Raw genomic sequence first — 12438 nt, 5'->3', positions numbered from 1 at the left:
TTTTTTGAAAGTGAATATTTGTATAATAATGAATTTATATTAAAAAACACAATTCATTGTAAAAACAATACAATGTCCCATTCCCAGCCAATACGGAAATATAACTATAAATCGAATGGCAATGATGAAATGAATTGGATATTAGAATTGTCTTATATATAGTTTTTATATAACAATGAGAATTTAGACAATTACCCAAGTTTTAAATAATTAAGCATATAATTACGTGTAAAATCAAAAAAAATAGTAGTGAGGTATCCACATAAATACCAGTCATAAATACCCAGGAGTTTAAGGTAGTTGTAGCCATTCATTTACAAAAATCAGTGGACTTGGCACAAATATTCAAAATGTTACAAGCGTGGGCTTTATTAGCGTTTATTTTGCCGGTTGTAGTTTTTTCTAGTGAAATCGTTTTTGATAGTCAAAACGTTTTTACCGATACAAAAAATATAGTTTTACCGAACACGATTAATTCAAAATTGGATGACAGTAATGCCACGGGACTCGAGCCGGTTTATCCTGAGAGCTGGTTAGCCAATCTCTTCTATCAATCGTTAGTGGGGTTCTCAGTCACAGATGTTGGAAATTCGGCTTGTCGACTACAGTCAAATTTGTACTTAAGCCATTTAAAAAATAACTCCTACTGGGCAGTAAAAAGTAAGCGTTGTTCACTGACCAAGTAACTGTAAGTCTATATTTTCGTTTTAATCTTGTCGATGTCTTTATAAACCTTACGTTAAGAATTATTTTAATATTCAAATTTTTTAACAAAAATTAATCAGATAAAAAAAGACAGTTGCTTCTCCTAATGTGAAGATAAATTTAATCAAAACTGCATCACTACATCAAAATGTTGCTTTAAATTAAAAAAAATGAATTTATTATCAGTTTTTTTTTAAATTTACAATAGTTTTTAAGACACTATGTTTTATTTTCACTAGAAAAAACTTAATAGTAACGTTAAGAATAATTATTACCAGTAGTATAACCACTGTACCGCTTTCTTCGTGTAGCACCTATATAAATCGGAAATTACTGAAAAGTACTTTAAAAATATTTATAAATTCATTTTTTTTCCCGTCAAAATTGAGAAAAATAGCACAAAAAAATTGCAAATTTATTTGGAGTATATTTCATTTATATTACTGTTGACAAGCATTGACAAACCAACAAAGTAACAATAACAAGAAGGAATAGATATATTTTCTTTATATCACCACTTCTAGTAAAGTTTTAAAAAACATTTTTTTGGTTTTTTTAATAGTTTTTAAGAAATTGACAGGCGTATTCCTAATAAGTCCCGTACAATTTTTAACTAGGTCCAACCACAAAAATTTTATTTTTAATTGTAGAATACGAAATATAATTTATCAACTTTAGAATTTAGGTATCAAATTATATTTTCATGTCTCTAAAGTGAACCATTCAGATACAATTAATGATCTGTAGACTTTCAACATAAAGAAATCGGTTCAACAATTTATCCAGTATCAAAAAAAAAAACCAGTAAAGTGGTGTCGGAGCATGGGGACGGAGAGGTCAGAAGTCAGATTTTATTATAACTGAAAGTGATAAAATCACTTTTAAACAAACGCTTCGATGCGAATCTGTGGATAGTATGTTCAAACTAGTTATAGTGGTTTAGAAGATATCGTGGGACCAGCAATAATGTACTTAAAATTGAATATTTAGTTTTGTGCAGGATGGATCGTCTGTCTATAAAAATGTACTGTCATAGTTACCCATATATCGTAATAAACAATAAAATGAAATTATTTTCATTACCTGTTGACTGTTGATTCACACACACATAACAACCAAGGAATTGACTACGGCCAAATTGTAAATTTACTCTATTTTTGGGGTTTTTCCTTAATAAAAAAAAATTTGACTACAGATTTTTGAGAAAATTATATGTATTATAGTTATATTTTAGATCTACCTTTGGTCTAATTTTCAGATCTAAATCTCTTAAACTTTGCTTGAAAAAGTGAAATAAAGAAAAAAATTCTATCCCTCCTAAGGGAAAGGGTTTATGATATTTTTTTGGTTTGTTAATGTTCATCGATAGTACTATGTTTGAAAAACAATTCATATAAATTTGGAACATTTCTGACTATTTTTAAAAAAGTTATAGAGCATCGTAATTTTAAGTTGAAAAGTTTATACATTTTTTAGGAGTTTTTCTCAATTTTGACAGGGAAGGAGTGACTATTTTTAATTTTTGGCCTAATACAGTACCTTCCAAGTATGATTTCTTATCTATACAGTTGCTACACGAAGAAATCGGTTCGGCGGTTTACGAGGTATCGTGGGTCCAAACACAAAAAAAAATAGAAATAAAAACACATTATTGTAAAAACAATAACTTCTCAGCATCGCATCGAAGCTAAAATACAAATTATTGTGTAAGAATATATTTTTAATTTCCCAATCAAGGTAGAATTGTTTATTAAGTATAATCTCAATGATGGAAATTATTTAAATAATCGAATTGTCTTAGTAGCTTAAGCTTAAGAGTTACTTGATTAAAATTATATTTTTTATTGGAATACATTTAAATATATTTTATTTTATAATGTTTACATAATATTAATAACATTAATCGGTTACATTGCATTTTATAGTGTCAGATTCATGGCCTAGATACCTAAACGGATTATTAATAGGCAACACACATCACATGGGCGTTTATGACGAGTGCATTAGTGTGCATCATCCTATTCAAGGAAAATATTGTTTGTCAACCATCGAGCTTCAAACTTCAACAAACGAAAACTTCACCCAGTACAGTAAAGATGAATACACCAGTTTCGATAATGCTTGGCAAGAGATACTCGGGGTAAATTTAATATTCAAAACAATACGTAATTATGCATGATATTAAGAATATTGATAATGAGTTAGTTGTGTAACACGCCAAAACCGCCAAAAGTAAAAACATTTTCTTAACAATTTTTTATTGGCTGAAGAAATGGGAAAACGAAATGAGACGCGACAGATCTTCAATAGTGATTTAGATAGATTTCAATAGATTTTATTAATAGATCATGATGTATTTGGTGATATTACATTCATTTGACGCCCATATGTTTTCTCATCTTTTGTTAGTGACCATGCACCTACTGTATACGTGTGCTAGGAATTAGCAAAAAACATAATTATAGGTTTATCATTATCTATGCATTCAGAACAAAAGAGTTATTTTATGGAATGCTAAAGGAGACTTATAAATAGTTTTTCTCTTTATATGACCTATTAAATGTTATTTGTTTAATTCAACAGTTTATCGATTATGGTGACCGGTATAATAGAAATGTTATCAAACTCGGCGTCTGTATACCAGAGGCGTGTACATCCGAAGACCTTGAAGTTTCATTACAAAGAGAATTGGATCGTATATTCCTAGCACATCAACTAAGTACCCAAGTCAAAGTTAAACCAGATTATTGTAACACCAACATAAGTTTTTTCCCGTACGACACAGGATATTATTTAACATGGTAAGCATGTTAGGAAAGCAAGGAAGATGCTTCCATCGGAATTTCAAACAAAATAAAAAAATCTCTAAATGATATTGAGAAAGTATTTTTGGGAATTGGTTCAAAAATGTATTTAAGATTTTACCTTACACCTTGGGAGGCTGGACACTTGTAAATAATTTTACAAATATTATAAGAAGCTTTTTACGTAATGTTTTAATTTAAAATACATACTTTGAAATCTATTTTATTCCAATATTTTTTTTTAACAGATTTTTAATTTGTAAATGGGGCATTCTGAGTCAAACCACGCAGTCATTGACCTAACCTCCTCAAATTGTTTTGAAATTTTCTTTTTAAACTTCTTTTGGTCTAATACAAGACTTTTGTTTTTGACATTTTCATGTCTTAGCTCTGGCACATAACCGAAAAAAGCGTTACCAAAAAAGAAATGGGGTTGAAGATGAGGTTGGTGGTGGGAATTAGTCGGTATAAACCCAAAAAAAGTGTTACCAAAAAAAGCGTTACGCTGTTATCTGATATGAGATAAGAGATAGGGGTGAGTGATAGGGGTAGGGGAAAGAGGGTGAGAGATAGAGGTGGGACATAGGGGGTTAGTGATAGGGGTTGGAGATAAGGGGTGAGTAATAGGGGTGGGAGATAGGGGGTTGGCAGATAGTGGGTAGGGGATAGGGGTAAGATATAGAAGATAAGAGATAAGAGATATGTTGTACGTTTTACGTTCAAATTAGAATTAAATAATAAATTCAAAACAGTTTGAAGGGCCCAAATTCTCTATGAAATGTTTTGAGCCAGATAACAAACACTACAATTTTAGCCAGAAACTTGACGTTTTAATATACTAGCTTGTTACTGCTTCTTAATATACTATATAATTATCTACAATTCCACCACTACTCTAAATTTATTCGGTACTTCAACGAGACATAAAAATGTTCTATCGTGGTTGCAGACTCGGCTGAAAATAGCTGATTTTTTTGAAATTTGTATCATTTATTTTTTACCCCAAAAATAGAAGTTTTTTAAGTTATTTAAAAAAAAAAATAGATTTCGACCAGTATTCAATTTCTGAAATTTTTATCATAAAATCAGAATCTTAAAACAAATCTTTTTGTCTAATAATGGGAGTGGCTGAGATTTATTTCTATTTTTTTTTTAATAATGAAAATTTTCCAGGCTGGTCACCCATCCTGGATCAAGCAGTAACAGACACAGCTTAACCTCAGATGCCGGGTGGTACACTTCGTCCACACTAGGCCTCTGTATTATTTTTAATGTTATTCGTAGGAACATTTTTCCTTTTTTACTCCCAAAATATAAATAAAATCAAAATTTTCCAAGGTATGTTGTTTACGTCGTTGCTATCACGGCGACGTATTAACATCCGGTGCAAACTATTTTTAGCTACGACAAACCCAATGTTTTGTTTACATAGCTGTCGTTGTCACGGCTGCTCAACATTCTCAATATATACTATTTTTGCCTACGGAAAACCAATCCTTTGTTCGCTTAGTTATTGTTGCACAGCCGCACAACATTTCCGCTACAGCCAACCCTCCGACCAATGAGAGTGCTCGCACCGCCACACCCACGACCAATCAATAGCACCCATGCTCCAGCGTGAGAATATATAACGAGGTCCACACAAGCTTATGAGTCAGTCGCTCAGAGGGATCAAAGGAGTCATCATCTCTTACAACCAGATCCAGGTCCAACCCCATATTGGTGTCCACACGCTGGTGTCCATTCACTAGTTGGTGCGGCCACTTGCCCACATGTTGGTACCTCCACTGGTCCACATGCTGGCGTTTTATGATAAAAATTTCAGAAATAAAAAACTGGTCAAAATCAATTATTTTGAAAAATAACTTTAAAAAAACTATATTTTGGGGCAAAAATTAGTGGTAAAAATTTCAAAAAAATTTAAGTCTTAAGTATTTTAGACCAAAAGAAGTTTAAAAAAAAATTTGAGGAGGTCAGGTCGATGACCGCTTGGTTTGACTCAGAATGCCCCATACGTATTAAATCCCCGGTGTACGTTTTGTTTAGTATTTGTATTGCCTTGCTGATTTTGGTCGTTTCATTTTCTACGGCTTACCATTTAGTTGCTTTACGCAATGTACGAGAAAACAAAATATGTAAGTATACAATAATGAAAAACAATAGATAGTTCTTTTGTATTGAAAATACTATTATTTTTAATTTATATATTTTTTGGTTTACAATTAATATTTTTAACTAATTCTTTAACTAATAAGTCGCATAAATAATAATAAATGTACAATTCTCATGGCATGGACAAAATAATGTAACTCGACATGCTTAATGATTCAATAAAACCAAAGCCATAAGGCATACCTACCCAAAATCGTATAATTTTTCATTAAAATAAAAAATATATAACTTTTTTTATAGCTAGCGATTATTTATTGAACATAATTGCTTAGTCCATGCTTTTTTACAGCTCAAGTTTCGGAAATTACAAATATATTTTCCATAATATCAAATGGAAAAGAGCTCCTTAAGTTCAAAAAGAATAATGAGCTCAATATGTTTAACGGTTTGTCATCATCTTTAATGATGTTGATTATAATATCACATGGATGGATAGTTAGTGTCGCTGCTCCGCATTTGTACCCGCGGCCAATAGAAGAGGTAAACTGTTTTGTTTTTTCCCTTATTATCACATACATGCTGTTTTAAACACTTATTTTTTTTCATACATCACATACAACATGTTATAAACACTTAAAATAAGTTATTACTGTTTTTATTGTAAATCTAATAAATTTCATTATACCTAATCTCATCTTTTTCATCAACCAATGATAAAAATGTACTAATGAAATAATTATATTTTCTTATCTTAGTTTTTTCAAGATACCCACAATAATTTTTTTTTAAGTTTAAGTAATGGAATTGACCCTTTCCTATTTATTTCTGGTTACATCTTATACACAATTATGATTACCAAGTTCAGAAAACCCGGGTGCAATTGGTTTCAAATTCCAAAGATAATTATCTACAAGTATCTAAAGTAAGCCATGCCCTTCTTATAATGATTTCATATTCAACTAGAACTATATTTGTATGCTTATTATTTCAGATCTCTTCCGGTTCACATCACGATGATACTTCTTACGATATTTATTATCCCTCATATGGGGAATGGACCTTTATGGGCAAACAAATCGGGTTTAGAAGCAAACAAATGCAAACAATATTGGTGGACTAACCTATTGGTTATTAATAATTTCATTGAAGGTGAAAAACAGGTAAGTAGTATAATCTGAGTACTTCTAATTTGACAGTTTATATTTTGTTATAATAATTATGCCTACTGGAATTTTAGTGTCTCTTCGCTGGTTATTACATTTCATTACAACTCCAGTTGATGGTTATTGGAATTATCGTCGTTTACATTTATGGAAAAAACCGTAAAATCGGTACTGGTGTATTAGCATTGCTGATTTCCGCGTCGTTAATCCTTCCATTTGCTTTAACTTATTATTCAAAATCAGAAGGAATTACCAAATTCAATATATCGTAAGTATTTTCAAATATTTCTCTTTTATAAATATACTAAGTCTTTGGCATACGATGAAAAATGCTAGTTGTTTATACAGATTAAATCTAGTGGCTTAAAATTATATTAAAAACTAAAAACTTGCAACATTTTATATTGGATATCATAATCTTCTCAATGTATAATAAGCTTCAAGGTTCAGAATTCAGGGACAAGCAAAGATGTCTTGTGGCTATTTGTATAGTACGACCAATTAATAAATCTAGCAGTAGTCATAGAAGTCGCCGTTGCTGGGGCTGAGCTTAAAGAATAGGATGATATTATTTTAAAGTTGTGCAAAATGAACTAAAAAACATCTCTCAACAAAATGTGTAAATATAATATTATTTCAGTACCCTTCGAATTTTGTTTGAAACGAAATTGTATTAATAACAATCGAATCCTTATCCTTTATGGGATCACAAACCCGTTTTGGAAACAACAGAAAACCTAATTTTACACAATGGTAGTTTTACCTCTAAATCCATTTTTTGGCTTCTATTAGTTTTTTAGAAAAAGTACATCTGTATTATGCTTAGCTTGTACTTAGTAAAGTAATAGTAGTAGTATAAGCAATGCAATGTTTTTAAGATGTTTACAATATATTTTTTTGATAGGTTTTTCTTAAATTTAAGTGAGTCGACTAGGTCATACTCATATCATTTCACGCATCTATACAGCAAGCTTTATGTACGGGGTTTACCATTTTATATTGGACTTTTATCAGGTATTATTGTCGAAGTTTTTAAAAAAAAGTATATCAAAATGTCTAAGGTAATTGTATAACAATACAGATAACAATTATTTTTGTCATTTAAAAATAAATAATTTATTTTTTAGACAACTACTATTATAACTACTATGGTCGCCTTTGGTCTTTACATGTATGTCCAATTGTACAGTAATGTATTTTATCAGAGGCACAGGGATTACAATGTCATGGAGTCATCTTTGTATACAGTCCTAGGCCATTTAAATACGTCCTTATTGTACCTGTGGATCGCTATCTGTCAAACGACTTCTAGTGATTGTATGTAATATCTATGCAATCTCATTTTCATAATAGTAATCAAGTTTATAAATTATTAACTTGTTTTCCACGTTTACTGATCACTCTTCCATCGTCTTTTTTATGCAATACATTCTATATATAATATATTTGTATATCATTATTCTACTAATTACTCTTTTTTCAAATATTTTGTTGAGATGTTGGTAAAAAACAAGTACAACATATTAACATGTAGAATTACAAAACCCAAATTTTCATCTTTATGTATATCTTTATTTATTAACGTTGAAACATTAATAGTATACTTGAATGTATATTTTATTTCATTCAATTTTTTAATCAAGATTATTTTACCAGACATTTTTACTGGTTGTAGCCAGTCCTGATTAATTACCTAATAAACTAAAGTCTAACATTTTGGTTTAGTAATGAACGTTGATAACGATGATACTACTCTCTAGCCTTCTTCTCGCTATGAGTATTGAACATAATTATTTAACCCAAAACGTAATTGATCATAACTGGTTGTCGACCAATTGAAATATCTAGGAAACTATTCTCGGTTTAAAATGTCAATTAAATATGTACGTTATATTTGTATTTCAAAAATTATTAGAGCTCTCGAAAATATTAACTAATGTCGAATAATTAATATATTTAAAATGTTTTAATAGAACTTATCAAACTTATTTCCAACAAAATAATTATACAAAATACAATTATTTTTCAAGTAATATTGAACGTCTTACGTTAAAATATGTTTCATCCCGTAAAAGAAAGAATCATGTAACTTTTATATTATCAATTATTCGTAGATTTTCTAGAAAAATACCTGAACAAACGATTCCGTATTTTATTACACAAACTCTCTTATTCAATATACTTGGTCAATCTTACCGTAACATATATGATAGTATCCTCAGTACGGACATCCGAAGTACTGACATCCGGAATAATCGTAAGTTATTTTTAATTAATATTTAATAGTTATAAATGACATAGAACACATATGTTATTAAAATCATTTAACACGAATGTCAATAATAATTTATGACAAGTCTCATGCATTGAATTTTTATCTACGTTTACATTGCTCCATGGACCATACAGTCGACATAACTTAGTCACTTAGTGTGTGTGTATATTGATAAACATTTTAATAATAAATACATTTTTTTATTTTAGATTATGAAATGTATTTATATAATATTAACGTCATTGTTATCGGCTCTAATAATGCATTTGTTTGTTGACGCACCGTTTGGTTTATTGATAAACAGAGTTCTTTTGGGAAGGTAAACTATACCATACTTATAACTATAATCAAAATGATGTATTTTTATTAGTGATGGGAAAAATCCGGATTTACCGAAGTTCGGAAATCCGGATTTTCGGAATCCGAAATCCGAAATCCGGAATTTGAAATCCGAAATCCGAAAATCCAAAATCCGGATTTCCAAATCCGAAAATCCAAAATTCGGATTTTAAAATCCAAAAATCCGAATTTTTAGTTTTACAATGCTTATTTCTGTTTTTTAAACCTGAAAGTCAAATTTTAGGTTCTTATCTAAATTGAAATATATATATATATATCAAATAATTTTTACTTCTAAATTCTAAGATACTGTGTTTTTATTTTAAAATGTATTTGTATAATTGATTTATTTAGTGTAGCTATTTCCGATAACGACCGATTATAATATTTATACATATAATTACTTAGATTTAATATAGGATAACATAAAAACCGGCTTATTAGTAAACTAAGCATTAGGACTTTTCTGGGTTTTGGAATCCGAAACCAGAAATTTGTTTTAATTCCAGATTTCAGATTTTCTCAATGAAAACGTTGTAATTTTATAAAATGTATAATAATATAAAGCAAAATGTTTTTTAAATAATAAACGATACAATTTTACGAATTTTACAAGAACACGAGTGTCATATAATTGATTAACCACCCGGTATATAAATTTCTTACACTACTATCGGATAAGAAAACCAGCTTATTGGTAAATAAAGCATGGGTAATTTACTAAGTTGTTCTTAAAATCGACTTTGGCGATAACATACTAAACAATACACATTGTACCTACATGCCATACATTCACAATGCACATTGCACAAATTACACATCTATCCTACGTGACAAATATTTTACAATAAAAGTTTACTAGTGTATTATTTTTTTAATTATCAAGTATTATTTATAAATAACACTCTTTAAAAATAATTTATTATAAAAATGTATTTATCTTTTTAATGAATTAGTTAAAAATAATGTTTGAGTAAAAAAAAATAGAAATATTAGGCAAAATACGAAAAAAATAGGGTTGACTGCCTGTCTTTAATAATTTATTGCCGAATTTTTTTCAATACCTACCTGTTGACTGTTGATGCACTCACACATAGCAACCTAGAGATTGACTATAGTCAAAGAGTATTTTTCTCTTTATAAAAAAAAATTGAGTTCAGATTTTCAAATAAAATTGAGTAGGTATTTCATGGACCCATTTTATCGGTACCTTCTGACTAATTTTTAGACCTCAATCCCTAAAAGCGATATAAAGAAAAAAATTTCATCCCTTCTGACGGAAAAGGTTTATGATATTTGTTTTGATTTTAACGTTTATCGATAATAATATATTAATAACACTGGCCCAACACACATTTTGGTGCGTAAGATTTTCCTGCTGGTTTTAATAGTATTTTAAATGCTGATTTCAAATATGTCATCAGATTTTTCCTGTCAGCTCTACTTTTTTAGATATAGGTACGCTAAATCTCAAAAAGTGCCTAAATATGACAAATATTGCCTATCCTTTGCCCCTCAATAAATAGCGCTTACCGTTCCGTCACACCGCCCCTTTTTAAGGGTAAAGTATAGGCATTTTTCTTACAAAATCTTAATTTAAAGGTTAAACTGTGATGTGTAATTATTAGTTTAATAATTAGGACTCTATTTTGGTAGTTAATTTATTTTTCGGACTATGATAGCATCTTTGAAAGCGATTAAAAAATGTTTTTTCATCTCGACAGCATTATGAGAGAAACTTAATGTATTAGCATGAAAGCTTAGGTTTTAATATCTAAGTAGAAAGATGCGCCCCAGGTTTTTCTAGTTCACCTATTCTATTTGGTTATCAAGACGCTCGGAAGGTTATTTTATCCTTTTTAAGGCGCATAAAAACGTTATTTTTGGATTAATTTTTTAATCTACTTTTTTTTTATTTTGTAATGGATGCTTTTATATTTTAAACACTTACTGTCCTTACACTACATATATAAATACTACATCTCTGTCATATATTATATTATTGTAAATTGGAATATATTTCCCTCAATAAAGATTATTATTATAATTTAAATCCAAAATTAAGTGACTTATTTTCAGTCTGCGTAAATAAGTTTTTACCTATGAAAATCACCGGTGTAACGCCCTCTTAAGACCTAAATACAAAGATATCCAAAAAATATCGATGCTATTATTATTTAAGCAGAACATAATGAGGTATTGGTAAGTATTGAAAATACAGGTGACCCATAAACATTCGAAAAATAAAATAACTTTTGCTCTAAGGAACATTTTTAAGTTTATTTTTAAAAATTGATTTATAATCATTTGCGCAATAAACACTACGGTTTAAATGCAGTTAATTATTTTGCTGTCTGAAATAATTTCTTTTAATATTTAAGTTAAGATAGCCATTGTCGTTATGGCTATTTTTGTTGTTTTTTTATTAATGTCTATTTATGATTAAGTTCAGTAATTGTTAAAATGTATTTGATTTATCACAAATGAATTTTTGTTAAAACAGTTTTATTACAATAAATACTTAAACAAATAAAAAATCAGAGTTTCAAAATCTGAAATCCGGAATTTCAATAAATGCCTGATTTCGGATTCCAAAACCCAGAAAAGTCTTAATGCTTGGTTTACTAATAGCCGGTTTTTACATTATCCTTTATCAGATCTAAGTAAATATATATATATATAAATATATATATATAATCGGTAGTTATCGGAAATAGCTACACTAAATAAATCAATTATACAAATACATTTTAAAATAAAAACACAGTATCTTAGAATTTAGAAGTGAAAATGATTTGATTTACATATTTCAATTTAGATAAGAACCTAAAATTTGACTTTCACGTTTAAAAAACAGAAATAAGCATTGTAAAACTAAAAATTCGGATTTTCGGATTTTGAAATCCGAATTTTGGACTTTCGGATTTTGAAATCCGAATTTCGTATTTTCGGATTACGGATTTCAAAATCCGGATTTGTCGGATTTTCGAAGAATCCGGATTTAGTTCACATCACTAATTTTTATAGTAATATGACTAAT

At 29.2% G+C, this 12438-nt stretch overlaps 1 protein-coding gene across 1 annotated transcript; it reads left to right on the top strand.

Annotated features, from left to right (window-relative positions):
- Positions 1-291: 291 nt before the first annotated feature.
- On the top strand, positions 292-9378 carry LOC126842615 (nose resistant to fluoxetine protein 6-like; the record flags this gene model as incomplete). Its single annotated transcript, XM_050579656.1, has 12 exons — positions 292-660; positions 2631-2845; positions 3289-3506; positions 5556-5644; positions 5971-6161; positions 6377-6543; positions 6613-6781; positions 6859-7052; positions 7689-7845; positions 7912-8101; positions 8899-9041; positions 9269-9378. Coding segments are annotated over exons 1-12 (2153 nt in total), but the record flags the coding sequence as incomplete, so codon positions are not given.
- Between the last annotated feature and the right edge of the window lie 3060 nt (positions 9379-12438).

The sequence above is a fragment of the Adelges cooleyi genome, unplaced genomic scaffold (assembly GCF_023614345.1).
Source record: "Adelges cooleyi isolate 19-005CV unplaced genomic scaffold, UGA_ACOO_1.1 ACOO_flye_CR_arks_rails_tigmint_CR_PRNA_551, whole genome shotgun sequence".
Lineage (NCBI taxonomy): Eukaryota > Metazoa > Arthropoda > Insecta > Hemiptera > Adelgidae > Adelges > Adelges cooleyi.
The sequence above is the reverse complement of the archived record's forward strand: the minus strand, read 5'-3'. Positions and strand labels throughout refer to the sequence as shown.